Source organism: Chrysemys picta, chromosome 1 (assembly GCF_011386835.1).
Source record: "Chrysemys picta bellii isolate R12L10 chromosome 1, ASM1138683v2, whole genome shotgun sequence".
Taxonomy (NCBI): Eukaryota; Metazoa; Chordata; order Testudines; family Emydidae; genus Chrysemys; species Chrysemys picta.
The window spans coordinates 126,778,923-126,801,611 of NC_088791.1; the positions used below are offsets into that span (position 1 = coordinate 126,778,923).

Here is a 22,689-nt window from a genome sequence, read left to right on the forward strand (position 1 = left end):
CACCAGCAGATATATATAGCTATAGATATAGAATCTGTTCAGCTGTGGGTTGGATGTAGACACTGATTCTCGTAAGCCTGCCTTTTAAACGTTTTCCTATGTAGAGCCTCAGAAGGGTGTGTGAGCTATCAGCAAATATTTGAGGATGGAGGCATTTATGCCAACCAATAAACAAGTATTAAATGCCAGAAAAAACCATACACTTTCTACTTATTCCAAAATGCCTATAGTAGGAGTGATGGGTCTTGGTGAAAGTTCCAGTTATGCAGCAGAAACATATTCTCAACAACCTAGAGGTGATTTTATAATACAAATAAATAGTTATTCATTAAGATAAATCTGTATCTATGGTTACCCATTTTCCTCAAATATTCTTCAGAGTCTACTTTTATTTATGCAGGGCCAATTCTTACTATAAGAATGGAACTTAAATGTGTAGTTTTATTCTGAATTACACTGATCACTGTATTCAATGAAAGGGCAAAATGCTATCCATATATATCTCTTTGCTATCTACAGCATTTGCCACTGCCTCCGTTTCACAGTCTGTAAAAGGGGGATAATACTGATGCATCTTTGTAAAGTGCTTTGAGATCCCTGGATAAAAACTAGCATATAGTTGCAAGCTATTATTATAATAGGATAGTGCAACTGGAGGCATGATAGGCATGTCAGTTCTCTCTTTCAGCGTTAGTTGGATATGTAATAAAAGCTCCCCTATTACAAGTCCACCCCCTCTTCAAGCAACCTCACAGGAAGACCCTGACAAACAGATAATGTTTATAATGTTCCTTGAATTGCAATAAATTTGGGGTTTTACTGGAACTGCAAGAAGTGATTTCATTAGGTGAAAGCTCTGCACACAGACAAACCAATCTAGTACCTATCAGCTCACATGTCCCAGGTGAGCTCAACTGCTGGACTGGAGCACAAAGAGAGAGATGAATTCTAAGATACAGGAGGTCCAAGTAACAAATACCTTCCCAGATCAAAACCAGCTCCTTCGATTGCAACCAAAAAAATATCTTTGAGCCCGTGTAGACTATGGAGCACAGTTGTATTATAGCATGAAACGTTATGTAAATGGGCAACTAAATATTGCACTGCCTTAACTTGCTAAGTGGTCTTAAAGGGTAACTTCATGGACAGGGTATTACAATGCTCCAATCTGGAGCTGAAAGGGGCATGGTTAGGTTTGCCTCAAGAGAAGTGCCACAGTCTCCAGACCGACATAAACAAGAACTCTTGATCACTGCTGCTTTCTCCGCATCCATAAGCAGCCCAGGATCCTACAGGAACTCTAGACTGACAGCCTTATCATGGAAAGGTGTGTATGTTCCCTCAATTGATTGCACTAGTGCAGATCCTTCCAGTTGTTTCCCTCAGCCCATCAATAATTTCTGTCTTTAGTAGACAGATTGGAGTTAGCTGGATATAAATCTGTGCACTGGTGTACATATATCACCTTGTATATCAACTTACATGGCCCTTGAAAATAGTGCAATGGGAGGGGAGTGTTTAGGAGTTCTACATAGATTGTCAAGAGCAAAATATATGAAGGGCATCTAACCCCACTACTGAAAGCCTATGCTGTGGCTGTGACATAGGTCAACTAACTGGGCAGTATTCAATTGACGTGACTGTAGGGAAAAGAAAATATCATTTGATAGTTTTATAGGAAGCGTAACCCTAAGACACTAGCTAACTCACAGGTGTGCGACACCTGGGGACTAGCCCATTTCTGGTATTTATGGGAAGATCTGAAAGGTTTCACCTGTTAAAATTCGATGCAGTGGCAAAGTGACATAGGTTAAATGTGCATAGAGTAGAAAGTTTTCATCTGTTCTGTTTAACTTCAGCCATGAGCCAACCAGAGACCGTCCTGTTCCAGATAAGGACCGTGACCTTAGATTCGAAGCATTTTGCAGATCTGTCAAGGTAGAAGACAATAACCTTAAAGTAATTGTGCTTTATAGCCACCATGTCCCTGGCACGTTCAGATATCAGTTTCATCTTGAAAAGAACCCATCACAAATAGGATGGTAGTGGTGGGGTTGTAAATTATCATCTAGAGCTGAATTCCATGCAGGGCATTGATACACTTTCATCAGGCAGAGGTCATTAGTAGCAGTTGAATGCAGGGTCTTGCATGGCATATACCATTACCACTTGAACTAACAGAATGACTCCATTAGCTGCGGGAAGTAGTAAGCTGTTATCCTCTAGTGGTCCACCAACAGTGTGGAGCTTGGGCTCTTCTAGAATGTTGGATACAGAGATGTTCTTAATCACAAAATATCCCTGTACAGAAATTGCTTATATGGAAAAGTAATATTAGGAAATTAATGTATTTTTAGCTCTCAACTAAGATCAACACCTGGAAACCAGAAGAGGCAGAATCATGTGATGAACCAGTTCAGTTCATCCCTCCATCAAGTATTCCGTGGACCACAGCTTGGGATCCCCTGCCATATGGCTTTCTTTACATTGTCAATCTACAGTTCCACAAATAGGCTCTCAAAGGAACAACAGGGACTTAATAAGGAACAACAGTGATTAAAAGTAGAGATTGGGCTGAACAAAAACTTGGGATCTGAAATCCCAACTCTAGGGGGGAGTTGCTCAAAACCCAAAGATAGATCAGAACCAAAAGGCCTTAACAGTAGAAAAATGTGTAGGAGTGACCATTCCAGCAACACCTAGAACAAAGGATGTGAGAAGACAATCTCATCTTTCCTCTTCACTGTCAGAGACCTAGAGGTGTTCAGCCCATAAATCTTTTTTTCCCTCCCACTCAGACCAAACATACATAGATCTAGCATTTTAGGGTCAAAAGAGTATTATCAACAATTTAGTTAGTATGTGACCAATTCAGTTCAATTAGACTTTGGACAAAGTTTTGAAAAGCATGTAAGTGACTTAGGTGCCTAACTCATTTTCAAAAATGATTTGGGTGCTACTGAAAACTTTACCCCACATCTAATTGATTAAATTCTGATTGAATAAAATCTTCAGAAAAAAAAAAAGTAGAGATAGCAGAAGGAAATATGCCTCATCTGTAAACCAAGGCAGCGGAAAAAGTAGGGGTTCTTAGAGGATTGCGCATCAATCTTTCAGAATCCGGAGATCAGAGCCTCACCACTGCTCTGGTACCTTTACGCCTGGTAAAAAGGCCACAGCACCATAACTGGGCCCTAAAAGCTCTGTCTGGAGCAGGATTCCCCAGGCACAAGCATGGCGGAAGAAAGCCAAAAGACTGTCCTCCAAGGATCCCCTGGCAAATCCTGGCATAGTGGCAAATCCTGCCAGTGGCAGCATGCAGTACTGAACACATTCCAGGCTATGCAGAGGCCTACAGGGCAACGCAGAGAGGCTACCACAACTTAGACAAGCCCCCAGTGATCTTTAAGTGATACCGAGGGCTTCTTCATTCTCCCAGAGCAGCCCAAGACTGGGGAGGGCTCCAAGGTGGCTTAGTCCTCCTTCCCCCTGGTTTGTAAGTTCTGTGCTATGCCTCTGAAGTTCAACAACTTTCCAAGCAAATAACATTAGGATTCTTGGGTTTCTGAAGTCCACGAACCAAATTAATGTACGTTACTTATCTATTTTTAAATTCTAGATCTATGGGTAAATTTAACCCCTTATTACAACATGTTAAAATATGTCTGGATTCCCAACAAAATTCCAGTAATTCTATCTGGTTCTAACGCTCTAACCTGAACTACTCTTGTAATATTTGTGTCCTTTTTAGATCAGGAGAGATTGAGTTCAGTGGTTTTGAGATTAAAATAAAAGATTTATTATAATGGTAAACAAATCTATATTTTCCTAGGGAGTGAAAGAAAGAGAGAGACCCCAACTCATAAGAAGAGCAAAAGTTTAAGTAGTGAGAATTTTTGTCACTAGGATTTACTGTTTTAGAGTCTGATTCTGCAAAACATTACAGAGTAAAGTATTTTACTACCATGGATATAAACTGGCCATCAGCAAGTGTAGGCTTGAAATTAGATGAAGGTTTCTAACCATCACAGGAGCAAAGTTCTGGAACAGCCTTCCAAGGGGTGTAATGGGGCAAAAACCCTAACTTGTTTCAAGACTGAGTTTCATAAATTTATATAGAGGATGATATAATGAGGTGGCCTACAATAATGTATGGCCCATCCATGACTGCTATTAGCAAATATCTCCAATGGCCAGAGATGGGACACTAGATGGGGAATTACTCTGAATTACTGGAAAGAATTCTTTCCCAGGTGTCTCGCCCACATACTCAGCGGCAAACTGATCACCATATTTAGGGTTAGGAAGGAATTTTTCCTCAGGTCAGAATGGCAGAGACCCTAGGGCTTTTTCACCTTGCTCTGCAGCATGGTGCATGGATCTGGAGTTGGTTTGAACTAGAGTAAATAGTGGATTTTCTGTAACTGGAAGTCTTTAAATCAAGATTTGAGGACCTTAGTAACTCAGCCACTGGTTATAGGCCTATTGCAGGAGAAGGTGGGTGAAGGTCTGTGGCCTGCAACATGCAGGAGATCAGAGTAAACGATCATGAGTCTTGTCCCACTGATATCACAGTAAGCATTATAACCAACTGCAAGTTCAGTAGGATTAGTCCCACAGGCCCCTATCCCACAGTGTGTTGCATGCAGCAGGAACACAACAAAGTCAGTGGGACTCTGTGTAGTCACAGCAGTTTTCCCCCACACACTACACAGTACAGGATTCAGGCCTCGGCTCTCGTGCTAAACTTTGTCTAGTCACGTATGCGAAGTATATCTTCTCTGGTTATGATGAAGTGGTGAATTTTTTGAATAGTAAAATTAAGGGAAAGGGGAGGGGAGGGGAGTGGTGTCTGTGGATGAACATTTCAAGAATTTAGATGAAGATCAGTGCCTTGATTTTATTTCACAGAATTTGAAAGGAATGTTGTTACTGAAGTTTGCTTTTTTATTTGAAACTCTGATCTAGAAATTAATGTATTTACCAAGACATTAATTGGGGATTAATTTTGCATGGTTTCTGGTTGGATAATCTGGTCAAAATTAATTGAAATTTGACTGATATAAAATAACAGTGACTGATCATTTCTATTAACATTTTGTGATCTAGAAAATACCACCTTTGTATTTACATATTATCATATCAATAGGGGCCTAATTTTGTTGGCCTTCCTACTGAATACATTTTTGAATATGAAAAACAGTTCTGACTTTCTCCTCAATGAGTTTTTATATTATAAAATTATGATCTGGAAAATAAGGTGATTGTATTCACTTATCTTCAGAATGGGGCTCAATATTAATCTTGTTGGTTTTTCCTATTAAATAACCAAGTCTAATTTAATTAGAAGTGGAGAGAGAAAATATGCTAAGATCTGTATGAAGTGTTAAATCATTAAATGCATAAGTGCAATTCATTAGTAGTATCAGACTTTTTATCGGTGCACTTAGGACCTGATCCAAATCCCATGTAAGTCAATGGGAGCCTTTCCATTGGCTTCAATCAGCTTTGGGTCAGGCCTTTATTACACAAGGTATTCAGGGGAGTTTATTGTACATTACTGCCTTGGAAAGTGCATCTGAAATGAAGGATTCTCTTCTCACAATTTCCCCCCAGATAAAGAAGGGTATTATTAGAAGCAGGTAGGAATAGTCAGGATCAGATTTTCAAAAGTTTTCTAAAGGGGTTAGGTGCCCAATGAAAATCAGTGCATGCTTAGTACACTTTCAGTGGAGTTGGGTGCGTATCTTGCCTAGGGCCCCTTGAAAATCTCAGCTTTGATCTCTTTCCCGAGCTCTGTACCCTAAGCCAGACCACTTGGGTTCTCTGATGTAATCTCCCTCACCTCCGTCATCGTCGTCTCGAAAGAATTCCTCGCTATCATTTGCCGAGTGGGATTTTTTCATCTCAGCGATCCGATTTCGGGGCACTTTCCTCTTGAGGGATGGGGAGAAAAAGGATGGCCGATTGTTGCGCTCTGGGGTCGGTGGTGTGCTGAAGGAAGTGACCTGAAAGGGAAATAGGAACAGAAGAATTTTTGGAGGCAGAGTTTTATTTGATGACTTCTGCTTCTATGTAATGAGTTCGTAGATTCTAAGGCCAAAAGAGACCACTGTGATCTATCTAGTCTGACCTCCTGTATAACACAGGCCTGGGGACTTCCCTGAATTAATTCCTGTTTGAACTCTCTTTTTATTTGGCTGTCTCAGTAAGGCTAGCAAAAATCACCACCACAGCTGGCACTCTCACTGGTTGTTTCAGCACAGTGCTCAAGAAGCAAATGAACCATGGTGACTGGACAACCCTTCATGCGTAGAAGTGTTTGTCAAGGTGGAGGTAGAGCAGAGTGTCTGGCACCGCGGCTATTTGTGCTGTGAGTAAAGAGAGGGCTTCATTCTTCAGGGCTGTCTATTGAGCACCTCATTCATAGGAAACAAAACTAGAGAAAAAAAGATTTATAAACTGATTTGGGTAACAATAAAAATATATCAACCTTAACATTAAAAAGTTAGGCAAAACGGAGAAGAAAACAAGAATGAACAACTATTAAAGTTGTGGATTGGCATATGAATGGCACATGCACCTTGCCTTGGAAATGAGGTTGACTTTTCTTGCCTTATAGAATCTTTTAGAAAGGTCATTCTGTCTCACAGGCAGGGGCAGGAAGCAACTACTTAGACCAGGATGCTGATGTGAAAATGAAGTCAGTACATCATTATGGCAGATGAGAAAATGTGCGGAAAGGACTAGTAATGATTAGTTAGGCTACGTGATGACAATTGCATGGAGACAGCTGCCTAGAGTGGAGCAAAGCCAGAGGATGGAAAAGTAAAGAAAAGACAGTTTCTCTTGGGCCAAACCAGGACTAGGACTGACCAGTTCAGGAACGCTTTCACTGCCTTGGTTGAGTGCTGCTGCTAGTATTACTTTAATGGTTTCTTTTCAAGTGAAAAAATGGATAGCTACTTTGCTGCCTCAGAAATCCCCATCTCATCTTTTCTTCTCTACACAGTTAATTTAACAATTTTGCTGCCGCTTGTAGGATGCAGTCTTACATTGCTCGTATCTGTCCCTGCGTATAAAGAGCTATGTGACACATGATTGAAGATGACAACAAAGTCTGCCAGGTTGGTAGTGCACTGCAGAATCCCTCCACATCATTTCTCTGTCATTCATATGAAAAATTCAAAAAGCTTTTTTACACCCATCTGATCCTCCTGTTTTTGTATTTAGTCTCTATTTTCTGGCTGCCTTAGAAAAAGCATTTTCTTTATTCTATACACACTAGATATAACACATACATGGAAAAACAATAGTAAACTATGCACAATTAAAACCATTACCAGCAGGGTAATGTTAAGACACAAGCAACCATCAAGTAAGAACACTGGAAGTCTTGAGACACGGAGAGACCAGGAACTCCCTCAAGGCCTGGCTCGTCAAAGTTGCAATGCAGGGAAACGAACTCTAGGATATGAGACACCAGGCTTGGTTGAGGAGCCTGATCTTTCACTCAGCAGACCAGCAAAGCATGGAGAGCACTGTGGTGGCAGTTCTTCTCGCCCCTTTGGGAAGCCACGGACACAGGAAGGTCTTTTCACACTGCAGTGGCCAAACAAAGGGGTAGCATGGATGAGCTTTGCAGAAGTCCTGTTCAGCTCTCCTTGACCAAACGAGATTGCTTGTTTCATGCATGAGGTCAGATGAGCAGAAGTGTCCCTTCTCACCATAATCTATGAAACAGGCACTTTGAGGAAGGAGGGGCAGAGCCCACTGCTGAGACCTATAGAATAAAGTGGCTTGCAGTCATTGTTTCCTGGGGCTCTTTTGGTAGTGTATTCCATCCATAAACCATCACTCTGTATAGGAGAATACATCAGTAACTGCCTAGGCTAGGACCTGGCTCTTAAAAATAGTTCTAACACAGTATGGCTTCATCCCTACTAGCCAGGCAAAACAGCTTAGTTGAAACTGTGCTTAGAACTGAATTATGGCCAGATTGTGATCTCTCTTCTCACATGGAATAATATCTTACTCCAGGTGAAGGCCCACTGAAGTCAACTGAACTAGCCTCATGCTTACAAGTTAAGCATGTACTTAAGTGCTTTGCTGGATTGGGGCCCTAATCTTTGCCTTAATAATATACAGGTCCCAGACTAAAAGTCACATTTGTGACAAAATTCCCTGAAAGTGCCTCCTCATTGTGCTGTGTCCTATTAGATTTAGTAGTAATGCATACAATAATTTAAATTACAACAGCACCTTTTAGTAGGGAACCCCCATCTCTTATGGAAATTGCAGTGGGATCTTTTGATTTCTGCACAAAGGAGACAGGGCCTCAGTTTTGACTTGCACCACCCTGGCTATTGCTTCATTAAAATATCCCTCCAAAACTGTGGAGTAGTCTGATAATTTTCTATATCCACTATCTGGTCAAGAGCAATGGGCACAGAAAGCAACCAACCTACTGGCTGTACACAACATGCAGAAGCAAACGTCTGACTAATCACAGCACTGGCCCACATGTTGGTTTCTGAAGCAAGGTGCATTAATGTTTATTTTGCCATCCAATATTTCCATATACTACTTACTCTCTCATGCACAGGGGACCCTGGGTTCGAATCTTCCTCCGTTCCATATGGAGAAGTGTCTCCGGTTGAAACTCGACTCACTGCCATCTCTGCATGTCCTTTACCTTGGGGCCCCTTCATCCGTACAAACTCCATGTTGCTGTACTTATAAAAGCCAAAGGACATCCTTTGAGCCATCTTAGCTGCAACGCTCACCTTCAATGCACAGAAAAGGAAAGAAGCATGTAACATGAATTGCTAAACATTAGAGCATACATTTGCTCTACACTGTAATTCTATAGAACATTTGTAGAGGTGCCTGTCAGCATCACACAATAACACCAATGCAAAACATTAAGGCCTACATTTTTGGAACTGTGAATTTTATGCACACACAGTTGTGCAAATCAGGGTTTGGGAGCACTTTCAAAATGTTGGTCTAAAATCAAAATAATAAATAGTAGTAGATAATGAACAACACTTAGCTCTTATATAGCATTTTTCATCTGTAGTTCTCAAAGCAGTTTACAAAGGAGGATGACATCCCCAGTTTACAGATGGGAAAACTGAGGCAACCGAGCTCAGGCAATTCCCTCACAGTGGATCAGTGGCAAAGCTAGGAATAGAACCCAGGTCTTCTGATTCCCAGTCCAGTGTCCTATCCACTAGGCAACACTGCCTAGCAAGAATAAAGAGCCGACTAGTCCAAATACACAACCAACCTGAACAAAATAGTCTGTCACAAAGGTTAACCTGATACTTTTTAAACAAACACACCAGATGTCATGGATCAATTCCCAGTTAACAGAGAAAACAGGTTTGAAAAAGGGTTAGGTCACAAAATGGTCAATGATCAGCCTGTTGAAATAAATGGAAATTTATTCCTGAAGTTTTATGTGTTTCAAAATTCTCAGCAGTTAAAGATAATGGGTCAAATTTATTCCTGGTGAAAAATGAGTCACATTAGAGTTATACCAGGGATTAATATGGCCAAGTGAAACCAAGCAGCTTTCAAAAATACAGTCACACTTTCTTCCTTTTCCTCAAGTAGTAGCAAAAAATGACAATGGATCAAAGTTCAGATTTAGAGTCCCCCCTAGTCTGCAACTTAGCGTACTTAACAAATCTAACTAGTCTATTTCAGCTAACATAACAACTAGAAATTGCAGTGAAATCACACACATACATCATTAGCAGTATGCAGGGACATTCCTTAGCTATTATGTATTAGATCAGGGGCGGGCAAACTTTTTGGCCTGAGGGCCGCATCGGGTTTCTGAAATTGCATGGAGGGCGGGTTAGGGGAGGCTGTGCCTTCCTAAACAGCCAGGCGTGGCCTGGCCCCTGACCCCCATCTGACCCCCACTCCCGCTTCTCGCCTCCTGACAGTCCCCCTGGGACTCCTGCCCCATCCAACCTCCCCACTCCCTGATGGCCCCCCGGGGACTCCTGCCCCATCCACCCACCCTGCTCTCTGTCCCCCGCCTGTCCCGGATCCCCTGCCCCATCCAACTCCCCTTCTCCTTCCTGACTGCCCCCCTGGGACCCTGCCCCATCCAACCACACCTTCTTCCTGACCGCCCCCAGACCCCCTGCCCCTAACTGCCCCCCGCCGCCCCATCCAACCCCGCCTCTCCTTCCTGACTGCTCCCCTGGGACCCCTGCTCCCATTCAATGCCCCCGTTCCCTGCCCTCTGACCACCCCAACCCCTATCCACACCCCTGGCTCCTGACCACCCCCCAAACTCCCCTGCCCTCTATCCACCCCCCCACCCCCCCGCTTCCCACCCCCTTACCGCGCTGCCTGGCTGGTGGTGCAGCTGCACCAGGACAGGCAGCCACGCAGCACAGAGCACCGGATCAGGCCCTGGCTCTGCAGCTGCGCTGCCCCAGGAGCTCTCTGCTCCGCCGCCCAGAGCATTGCACCAGTGGCGCAGTGAGCTGAGGCTGCGGGGGAGAGGGAACAGCAGGGGAGGGGCCGGGGACTAGCATCCTGGGCCAGGAGCTCAGGGGCCGGACAGGACAGTCCCAGGGGCCGGATGTGGCCCGCGGGCCGTAGTTTGCCCTCCTGTGTATTAGATACACCACATTTTGACTTCCCACTAGATGTTTTCCACTCTACTGTGTCTTCTGTGCGGACACACCTTCTGATTGTACAAAACCGTAGACTCACATGGCATGAGGTATAGGTGGGCTAGAGAAGCAGTCCCATGGTCTCCTGAAACTATGTTAATACAGGAGCAAAAACTATTTTTCTTGAGACAACATTATTCAGGCCCTCTCTTTTAAGGGGGGTGGGGGAGAAAAGAAAGTCTATGGAGTCAAAATAGAATAGGTACAGCCCTCCCTGGTCTCACAGGTGAACTGATGCATATATTGCTGGATTCAGAATCAGACTGTTGGATCTGAGAATTTGCTCTCATTTGGCAGAGATGTATATTTTACAATTTAAATTTCCAAAACATAAAGCCTAGCCAATGATCTAATGTCTTCTAGAGTTAGCTTGAGCTTATGGTAGAGGGAGGCAAACCTCCTTAGTTAAGATCAACTTTTTAGCATGTTTGTCAGAGCTGCCTTCAGTGCTGAGCTCTCTGGGAGGTTCTATTGCTGGTTCTCACTCTCTCTGGAATTCTACACCAAGTGTATGTGAATTATAAGCCATTACTGTTAATATTTCACATTTCCATAGCAAATTAATACTTCAGTGGCTAAGAAAACTGCAGGAGTCCTTTCAAACCATGTGGACATATAGAATGCACCCAAGAGAGAGAGACACAGTAAATCCTTGCTTAACGTTGTAGTTATGTTCCTGAAAAATGCTACTTTAAGCGAAATGATGTTAAGTGAATCCAATTTCCCCACAAGAATTAATGTAAATGGTGGGGAGGAGGGGTTAGATTCCAGGGACCTTTTTTTTTGCCAGACAAAAGACTATACACACACACACACACACACACACACACACATTTTATATATATATATATATATACACACACATACACACACACACACACACACACACACACACACACACACACACACACACAGTATAAGTTTTAAACAAACAATTTAATACTGTACACAGCAATGATGATTGTGAAGCTTGGTTGAGGGGGTGGAGTCAGAGGGTGGGATATTTCCCAGGGAATGCCTTACTGCTAAAAGATGAACTAGCACTCGGCTGAGCCCTCAATGGTTAACATGTTGTTAATGCAGCCTCACACTCTACAAGGCAGCACAAATTGGGGAGGAGACACAGTATGGCAGAGAGAGACAGAGACACACACCATGTGTGTGAGATAGCTGCGCATTGCCCCTTTAAGTATGCTGACCCCACTTTAAGTACACTGCCTTTTTAAGCAGATCAGCAAGTTGAGACAGCAACTACTGCCAGCAAGCTCCCTCCGTCCTGAGTCCTGTCATGTCCCCGCCCGCTCTGCAGAGATGGGGGGCAGGAGCTGGGAGGGGGACACCCTGACATTAGCCCCTCCTCCCCAGCACAGCAAGTAGGAGGCTCCCGAAAGCAGCTCCAAGGCAGAGGTGCGGGAGCAGCACAGAGCAGTGGTGGGAGGGACAGCTGAACTCCCAGACAATTGATAGCCTGCTGGGAGGCTGCCAAGCTGATAGGAGGGCTGCCGGTCCACCCTGGTTTCACGCCCCCACCAGCTAGCTCCAATGAGCTGCTCTTTCTGCAAGCAGTGGACATAGCAGGCAGCTGCCAAACGACCTTATAAGGGAGCATTGTGCAACTTTAAACGAGCATGTTCCCTAATTGATCGGAAACATAACAACGAAACAATGTTAACCGGGCCGACTAAGTGAGGAGTTACTGTATTTATGTAACAAGACACAACAGTGAAAGGTTAAAACCAACAGGTGTAAAAATGCTAAGAGGGTCTTCCCAGCTCTTAGAAGATAACTATAGGTACCTCGGAAAAGAAGAGGATCATACAAAAAAGTGGTATGGCAAAACATTCTTTTTATTACAGAACTGGAAAGTTTCTTAGGATTCACACCTGGTTCACTTAGATTTCTTGGGTTCCTACCAATTTTAAATCCCAGTCAAACATCAGGAGTTGCCTGACTCTTCTGATGACTTCAGTTCACCACAGCTGTGTGAACTAAAACTAGTGGACTTTCGTACAGCCGTTTCTGGTAACTTTCAAAGCCATGAAGACTAGCAGACACTCAGCATAAGTAGCTTGAGAAGACAAAAAGCTGATGGCTGCATCAATAGTACTGAAAACATCATGGAAATTTCACTACCACCACTGCTGCAAAAGAGGTTCTCTGGAGAGGAAGTGTCTTACCCTGTTGTCATAGACCTTCTTGAGTGCTTCATAACGGATGGATCCCTGGAAGATCACTCCTTGGAAGGTGTTGCTTTTGTCACTGGCCACCAGCTCCACGCAGACCATCTCGCCTTCCCCCACGGTCATGTCACTGAACACCTGCCATTGCATCCAAGGAAACCAAACACTTAAAGGAAAAGCTGTAGAGATTAGATCCTTTAGACATAGCTCGAGTGTGTTCAGGATCCAGGGTTTTACTTCAGCCCATTGTACAGACAGGGGCCACTTGGAAAATTCAGATCTAGATCTGTGTTTCCAATACCCAGAAAGTTTGGGGTGTTAAGTTACGACCCAGGAACTTCTTAATGCCAACTGGCAATGGGGTATGGAGGAGTTACAGAAATCTCATGAGTTTCATGTGTACGTTCTAGTTCACCACAGAATGTCATGTGAGATTTCAAATGAAAGCCGGTGTCACACTGGTCATTAATACTGTTGTGAATTGTATGTACAGATACTATATAAGGAGTTATGTCTATATACTGAAAATAGGTTTGTAAAGTCTGTATCAAGGGATCAACCACCAGCAAAGATGAAAAACCAGTTTTCCTCCAGATAGGAGGTAAGAAATGTGCATCACTCTGTTGTAATGTAAATTAAGTACCGTTAAACACAATGGTTGCCCGTTTACATATGAAGTCAAATATTAAAGATGTAAGCTCAACAGGAAAGGAGCACACAGGAAAAAACAAGGCCCAGGTGATTATCCTGTCTATGAGCAAAGATAATGATCTCTGGGGTATTTCTAGAAAGCAAAGAAGATACCCCTTCATCCTGCACCTAGGAAGTAAACAGACAGCACGTTTGCATTCCTGAAAACAGGGTCTCAGCCAACCTTGGCTGAAAACGCTGAAGAGGACTTTGGATGAGATAAACTGCCTTAGAGAGGAGGATAACCTGTTAGCTAAGTTTAGTCACTAGAAAGCATGTTATGATTTTGTTTTATATTTATCCATTTGTTTCCAATATCCTTACTCACTATGTCCTGAATCTCTAGTCTTTGATAATAAACATATTCTTGTTTTCATTGCAAATATAGCTCCGTGCTGTGGTGCCAAGCAAAATGCTGGTCTGGAGCTGAATTCTACAAGCTAGTGTGTACTGTTCCTTTGGGAACAGCAGGGCTGGTAATTCTGTGAGTGTTCAGTGGATGAGGGGCTGGACACTCCAGGGAACACGCGGAGAGGACTCAGGTGTTGATGTGTGCCTTTCATTAAACTGCACAGAGGGAGCAAGGCCTGCAGAGGTCTGGAACGTAGTGCTCATGTTACCAGAGACTGGTGGATTCAGGGAGCTGGTTCACAGTAGGCACAGACAAAGCTGCCTCAACACTAATGGCAGATGGTGGTGAGGTGCCTCACCAATCCTGGGTACCCCTGGGAGTGTCACATAAGATTAATGTTTCTGGAAAAAAATCATGGCTTTGCCCAGCTGGCTGGATCATGGTCAGGGGGCTCCATGAAGACTAATTAAGTAAACTATTGCCTTGTGGTCCAGGGCAGTGATATAGTGGTGGGAATATATCAAGTTGGACACACAATAGAAAAGGGAGATTATAGGACAAAAATGAGGAAAATTTTCCACTCTAATAACAGACCCACCTCTTCAAAGTTATCAATCATGAAGAATATGTTAGGGTAGCTGATCTTTGATTCCTCTCCTTTGCTGTCCATTGGGTGTTTGCTTGGAGATGCAAATACTTGCTGAAAGAAATTTTGAAGATGTTATTGACCTTATTTCTTGAATGTATGTACAATTATGAATACTTAAAAATAAACCCATAGTAAAACATTGGGGAACTGGCCAAAGGCATATTATAGGGGAATTTCACCTTCCTTTAAGCCCGTGGGTCTCAAACTTCTTTGTGTCTGTAGTAGTTTATGCCCCTCCCACCGCATGTCATCCTTATGTCTGTGCTGCTGCTGACAGCAGCGCTGCCTTCAGAGCTGGATGGCCAGACAGCAGCCACTGTTTTCTGGTCACCCACCTCTGAAGGCAATGCAAAAGTAAGGACGGCAATACTGCGACACCTCTACAATAGGCTTAAGACACTCTATTTTCCCCTATAGCGTCTCATGCCCCCCCCCCCAGAATACATTCCATACCCTCACAGAGGGGCACACTCCCCAGTTTGAGAACCTCTGCTTTAAGCTAGGAGTGCCCAACTCATTTTGCTGAGAGAGCTGAGCTACATTTATAAATATAGTCTATGGGTAGGGTATACGTTTAGGACTAAATACGACTCTTAATCCAAGTGCCACTGGTATCAATGGGAGGTTTGCACAGAGATCAAAGGTAGAATATAGACTAAGTATAAACTAGGGCTGTCAAGAGATTAAAAAAATTAATCACAATTAATCAAGCTGCTAAACAATAATAGAATACTATTTATATAAATATTTTTGGATGTTTTCCACATTTTCAAATGTATTGATTTCAGTTACAACACAGAATACAAAGTGTACAGTGCTCACTTTATATTTATTTTTATTATAAATATTTGTACTGTAAAAGATAGTATTTTTCAATTCACTTAATATAAGTACTATAGTACAATCTCTTTATCATGAAAGTTGAACTTACAAATGTAGAATTATGTACAAAAAATAATTGCATTCAAAAATAAAACGATGTAAAACTTGAGAGCCTACAAGTCCACTCAGTCCTACTTCTTGTTTAGCCAATCACTCAGACAAGTTTGTTTACATTTGCAGGAGATAATGCTGCCCACTTCTTGTTTACGTCACCTGAAAGTGAGAACAGGTGTTTGCATGACACTGTTGTAGCTGGCGTTGCAAGATATTTACATGCCAGATGCGTTAAAGATTCATATGTCCCTTTATGTTTCAACCACCATTCCACAGGACATGCGTCCATGCTGATGATGGGTTCTGCTCAATAACAATCCAAAGCAGTGCAGTGTTCATTTTCATCATCTGAGTCAGATGCCAACAGCAGAAGGTTGATTTTCTTTTTTGGTGGTTCGGATTCTGTAGTTTCCGCATTAGAGTGTTGCTCTTTTAAGACTTCTGAAAGCATGCTCCACACCCCATCCCAATCAGATTTTGGAAGGCACTTCAGATTCTTAAACCTTGGGTCGAGTGGCGTACCTATCTTTTGAAATCTCACATTGGTACCTTCTTTGTGTTTTGTCAAATCTGCCATGAAAGTATTGTTAAAATGAAGAACATGCTGGGTCATCATCTGAAACTGCTATAACATGAAATATATGGCAAAATGCGGGTAAAACACAGAGCAAGAGACATACAATTTCCCCCAAGGAGTTGAGTCACAAATTTAATTAACACATTATTTTTTTAACAAGCGTCAACAGCATGGAAGCATGTCCTCTGGTATGGTGGCCGAAGCATGAAGAGGCATACAATCTGGCATGTAAATACCTTACAATGCCGGCTACAAAAGTGCCATGCAAACCTCTGTTCTCACTTTCAGGTGATATTGTAAATAAGAAGTGGGCAGCATTATCTCCCCTAAATGTAAACAAACTTGTTTTTCTTAGCGATTGGCTGAACAAGAAGTAGGACTGAGTGAACTTGTATGCTCTGAAGTTTTACATTGTTTTGTTTTTGAGTGCAGTTATGTAACAAACAAACAAATCTACATTTGTAAGTTGCGCTTTCGCAATAAAGAGATTGCCCTATGGTACTTGTTTGAGGTGAACTGAAAAATATTTCTTTTGTTTATTATTTTACAATGCAAAAATTTGTAATAAAAATATAAAGTGATTACTGTACACTTCGTATTCTGTGTTGTAATTTAAATCAATATATTTGAAAACGTAGAAAAACATCCAAAATATTTAATAAATTTCAATTGGTATTCCATTGTTTAACAGTGCGATTAAAACAGTGATTAATCACAATTAATTTTTTTTCGTTAATCATGTGAGTTAACTGCGATTAATTGACAGCCCAGATATAAATGTTTAGTTATTTATTTTGTAAGTTATTGATTTCAACATCACTCGCTGAGAAAATATGCCCCTCTTTAGGGCTATTACTTTTTCTGTTCCATGTTACACTTTCATCCCCATCCTCCTTTTTCTTCCTCTCGGTGCCTCTCCTCCTTTCTTCCGCTCTGCAGCAACTCCCAATTCTCACCCCCTTTCCCATTTCATTGTCTAAAATGTCCACTAACGAAATAGTGGACACTGACATTTAAAGTGTCCTCTTTATGCTTTAAAGTTAATGTCCTACTGAGAATAACGGGCACGAGGGTGGGGGAAGAGTTCACACTAAATAGCATTGTTTCCAGCTGCCTGTTTTCAGAGTCAGGATGACAACATGGCTTTGGTTTACACTCTGTTCACATTTGGAATGTTATCTTCACAACCACGAGGTTCTGCAGAACATCCACTCACAACACGGGCCACATAAATATATCAAGTGATCTGGATCTGACACCTCTGCTTCAAACCATCAAGCATGCACCATGGCTGGAGGTAAGACATTGGACACGGATTATAGGCTTGATCTGACATAGCAATCCTGAATACAAATTTGTATATACAGTATTAAAAAAAAGTTGCTTCATGTTGACAACTGATATGAAAAATAAACCGAGTTATAGAATTTCTAATGCAAAGGCTAACAAGATTTCCCAAATATGGCAGATCTACAGTAATCACTGAGAAGCAGCAAATCTTCCATTTCATAATCCGTAATCCTGTTCAACTATCATTACCCATGGTAGCTAGATTAAAAGCTGGTGCCAATATGTCTACACACACACACTACAATCCCACCTTCATTTACCTGGTGAACGTACCCATAAGAAGGCATGCAATGTATATACCTTGATTTTTTTTCATAGCATATGGATAGACTGATATGATATACTACGATCTGATATTAAATGTAGAAGTGGAGTTATCAAGACTTTTGAAACTGTTTTCTTTGAGGAATTTTCATTCCTCCCCCCTTCAGAAAGTGAGCAACGGTCATCTTCCCTCTGTGTGTGTGTGTGTGTGTGTGTGTGTGTGTGTGTGAGTGTGAAAGTAAGAGAGAGCCTCATACAGAACTTTTCTATAAGAAAAAGTTTTTCTTTCTTTCTTCCCGCATCCCAAAGCTATGTCTTTGCCTTGTACAAAATAAGCGAAGCCTACAGCTATGTAAATAGCAAAGTTCACAGACGTCACTTTTATAGCTGACTATTCCAGGTTGCCTTCAAAAGGAAAATCCTTGACAATAAATCTTGTACAGATTTCAACAAGAGATTGTTGGGTATTTTGTTGTTTTTAAGTAGGAGGATGACTTTATTTAGATTTAAATAAGGTTTTAGACATGGACAATCAGTCCTGGTCCTTGTCAACTGTTTCCCTAATTCACTAGTTCTCAAACAATTCCCTGTTCCCACTTCTGAAAGCAGAGATCCTCCCACCCCTGATCTCATGCCTTCCCTGCCAAAAGTATCATGGCTGGTTACATGAGAAAGCAAAGGCATTAAAGGAGACAAGCTGGAAATAAATTCACATAGAACTGGAAGGGACCTTGAAAGGTTATCTAGTCCAGTCCCCAGCATTCAAGGCAGGACTAAGTATTATCTAAAGTAGACCATCCCTGACAGGTGTTTGTCCAACCTGATCTTAAAAATCTCCATTGATGGAGATTCCACAACCTCCCTAGGTAATTTATTCCAGTGCTGAACTGCTCTGCTCTGGGATGTAACTAACAGGAAATGTCACTTCATGAAGACAGATGGAGGCGTCACCTTTGTGAAGCAGCTCCATAGACCACAACTTGAGACTCGCTGCCCTGGTTTTTATACAGTTGTTAGGGGTGGGAAAGTTGGGTGCAAAATGTTTGTCCTTGAAGCTTCAACAATAGTGAGATCTGCTCACCTGAGATTTCTTTTTGTGAATGTGAATATCTCCTCCATCTGAGCGAGTGCACACAGCACAGGTGACCACGTAGTCCAGCTGAAACAGACGACAGAGGTGTCAATTGGGGGTGGGGAAAACAGCTGTTCAGAGCGAAGTATCAGTGAACAAAACAGAAAACACTCTACATTCATGGTTTTCGTTTTTCTGTCTGGCCTCAAAGAAAAACATTTTTGCGTTTCAATTTCCTTTCTGCCCCAACTCACTGAACACACTGAAACCACTGCTGTTTTATTCATAGCCAAGACACACTTATTCTGACCATTACTTCAATATCTAACAGCTCTGCAAAGACCCTTACTTCGGGGTACAATCGACTACGGATGTGGGTCTGGGAATCCCTCTAGCACTCTTTTCAGATGCAAGGTTAGGGGTTAGCTGGAGGAGTAGGTGTGCCACATGTAGTATTTAGTTTAAGGGTGAAATGGATGAAAATTGCCTCCCTAGGCATGGAAAAAATGGAAACGTTAATGAAAAAGGGCAACATCCAGGAAATATCCACAGCCATAAAGTTCCCTGCCACGTAATCTGAGAAAACAAACCTTGCAACAAACCTTTCCCAGCTGTGTTGATAATCTCAGAATTCTGACTTGCAGTGAAATGGTTCTATTATATTCTACATAAAAAAATAATGGTGAAAATTGCTCTCTGAGGAGCAACTTTGGAATTAGTCTTTTTGGTGGAGAAAGAAGGAAAATGAACACAACTCAGTACATGTGCCACAAATGAAAGGTCTCCCATTTTGAGATCATAATCAACAAAATATGGTATGGATCTGGAATGATTGTAATAAAAATAATCAGTCTCCCAAAAACTCCAATAGAACACGTGTACTAACTAATCACTCCATGTGTTAATCCAAAACCAAACAAACAACCTATACTACTTTCAGACGTCTCCAGATGAGAAATGGCTTACTAAACTTTTGCTGCCAGTAGCTGGCAAATGGCAACTCCATGGAAATGCAGTGGTGCTACTGGCAAGAGCTCAAAATGGTTTCTTAGTTGCATCAACATTTCAAATCTTAATGAAGATGTTGCTTTTTTTTTTTTTTTTTTTTTTTTTAAAACAGTCTTCTTTTATCACTTGGTGAAGCTCACCTATTTTCCCATTTGGTTACAAACCTCAGCACAGATTCATTGAACATTAGTGGATTTATGTTTTTTAGGTCGGAATCATGTAGTTATTGAAATCTAAACAAAACATGACGACTTCATCTGTTCAGTATGTTCACTCAGACCCAGAGAGACAAAATGAAACACATCGGTTGTTTTTTTTCTTTTCTCTAATTGCTTAAATGCCTCAAACTACATTGTAGACCAGAGCTGGTTTTGAAACCCCTATAACCATGAGTAGTCTGTGAGACTAAAGTGAGCATCAGAAGAGAAAGAGGTTCTTGTAACCTTCTGCAGGATGAGGTTCAGATAGACGCTCTCCTCCCAATCGATGTCTGGGTCACCCAGGCCAGGAAGCTTCTTAGAATCCCTACGGTAAACTTCAACTTCAACCTGCTGATAGAAAACAAGACATCCGGATGATATACGAACACCCATTTGTGTGCACACAGCTGCACAGTACTTTGAACCTCTGCTTTGAAATTTACTGCCTTATTTGTCTGCCAGAGCCTGGATTTGTTGACCCTCAGATCACCAGGCAATGCCAGCTCTTCCTGCAGGCTTTTTCTGGGGTTGCAGGTAAGGGATGAATGTAGAATAGGGAATGTGGGAGAGATAGTAGTAGCCTGCAATAGCAAGGGACTGGACTAGATGACCCAGGAGATACACTGAAGTGTTATTTTCTAATGATTTTATAGTTCTGAAAATTTCGAAGGGATTTTAGTTTTGGACATTGGTCTCATTTATTTATTGTACAAGTAAAGTTTGCATGTGTGCCTAGAGCTTTGGCTAGTCATATTTTAACCAAACACATAAATAAGATACTCACATAAAAGGGATAGGATAATTGCACCATGTAAGTGAAATATGTCAGCAGATTAACGCATAATGTAATCTAATGGTGGTTGTTTGGAATGATGGGGGCAGCCGCAGGAATCCTTTAGCAATCCTAAATGAAAGGCATCTGATGAGGTAGAGAACCCTTCATTCCAATGGATTTGAAAGTGCTTTGTAAGGAATCACTTCACCCACAGTGAAAGACCTTTGGGGTCAACTGTAGCAACTCTGTAGCAATTCTGCATACAATGGACAGGAAGCAAAGAGGAATATTGTAGGCATTTGAAATCACAAGGGAAACTTAGGCAGAATATAATTACACAAACTAGAATTTGGCCAGCACACATCTCTTTATTCATGCAAAAAGTGCTAGGGGATCTTTACTGACCACATTACTTGCAATTGGGTTTTTCATCTCACCCAGAGAGAGAACATCACTAACATTACTTCCTATAGTCCCTGGGTTTTCCTTAGAGGTTTCCCTCCAAGTACTGACTCTGCTTACCATTAGGGATCTGTCAAGAACACAAGGTAGTCTGAACTCAAACATAAAACAAAACCCACACGAATGAAACTACAGATGATGACAATGAGAACAATGGCCTAGATATGAAGATGAAAACCTGAATAGTGCACATGTATTATTTATAAAATGATGACTGTGTTTGGCACAGTACCAATATGTTGAATTTGCAGTGTAGTTGGATCTATCAAATGGCATATATTAAAAAAATCTCCATATTATATTAATGAAGATATCCTATCTCCTAGAACCGGAAGGGACCTTGAAAGGTCATCGAGTCCAGCCACCTGCCTTCACTAGCAGGACCAAGTACTGATTTTGCCCCAGCTCCCTAAGTGGCTCCCCTGAAGGACTGAACTCACAACCCTGGGTTTAGCAAACCACTGAGCTATCCCTCCCCCCATCTGATGGAGAACATGACCAATAGACCTGAATACATACAATATCGCCAAAGAAGCTATTCAGGTCTGTTATGTGAATATTTGTTTATATGTTTGCAAGCTATTATTTGATAGAACACCAGAATAGATTAAAATAATCTGTTCCTTACTACAAAAGGGTGAGTGTCCAGAAAATGCCAGACAGCAGGGTACAGCTAAGAAGCGTCCACTCATGCACCTTTATTTTGTTTTCATTGGGGCAAGAGGAGAATCACTGAGTTTAAACGAAAAACCAAAAAAAACAAAAACAGAATGCAAAAAAGAAAAAGCCAGAATAGGAGAGTAAATCCACAAGAAATAAATACCCCGGGAAATATGATCCAGCACTATGTTAATTCTAAATATAACTCATATCCTCTGAAAAGAACAATGCTAGAATAAAGGCCGACATATACAGAAGAAAGGAAATGAGGCAGCACAGTGTTTCAGAGCAGGCAGCAAAAATCAAAATCAAAATATCCTGAGGTCTGAAAGAACAATGTTACGTTACTAAAGTAAAATACAACATTATTCTGTAAATCACCTTTCACAGGAGATACATCTCAGAATACTTTATAGAATTAAATAGTGCCAGACCATAAACTGTACATGGTATAAACACAGTGAAGTTGGGACACTCTTTGGTGAATATATTAAAGTATTCAGTCATAAAGCTGATAGTAAAAAAATAAAATAAACTAAGTTAGATACAAAAGGGTAAAGATACATATTTTTCCCAGGGGAGATTTCCAAAGACGAGAGAGTCAGTGAGGTAGAAAGGTTCATAAAGAACGTTCCTGATGGTAGGAGACACACCAGAGAAACTCCTGGTACCAGCAGTGTCAAGAGTGCGGGAAGGATAGAACAGGAGGAATTGCCCTAGCAGACCAGGCCAGCCATCTAGTTGAATATGCTAGAGTGGCCAGTACTAGATGCTTCAGAGGAAGGAGTAAGAATCACCATAAACTGTCAGT

At 41.6% G+C, this 22,689-nt stretch overlaps 1 protein-coding gene across 5 annotated transcripts in view; it reads right to left on the minus strand.

The window, feature by feature from the left end:
• The window catches only part of KIAA0930 (KIAA0930 ortholog), a 155,673-nt gene that overhangs the window by 6,467 nt on the left and 126,517 nt on the right, over positions 1-22,689 (minus strand). For 4 of the 5 annotated variants that reach the window (XM_005299924.5, XM_042847444.2, XM_065569944.1 and 1 more), the window contains exons 3-9: positions 20,225-20,332; positions 18,783-18,860; positions 14,524-14,625; positions 12,881-13,021; positions 8,592-8,786; positions 5,846-6,008; positions 1,775-1,930 (exon numbers count right to left, since the gene is read on the minus strand). In XM_005299924.5, coding sequence (XP_005299981.1) covers positions 1,775-1,930; positions 5,846-6,008; positions 8,592-8,786; positions 12,881-13,021; positions 14,524-14,625; positions 18,783-18,860; positions 20,225-20,332 — 943 coding nt within the window. The remainder of the gene's footprint in view (positions 1-1,774; positions 1,931-5,845; positions 6,009-8,591; positions 8,787-12,880; positions 13,022-14,523; positions 14,626-18,782; positions 18,861-20,224; positions 20,333-22,689) is intronic. The other variant, XM_005299925.5, reaches the window with a different exon arrangement.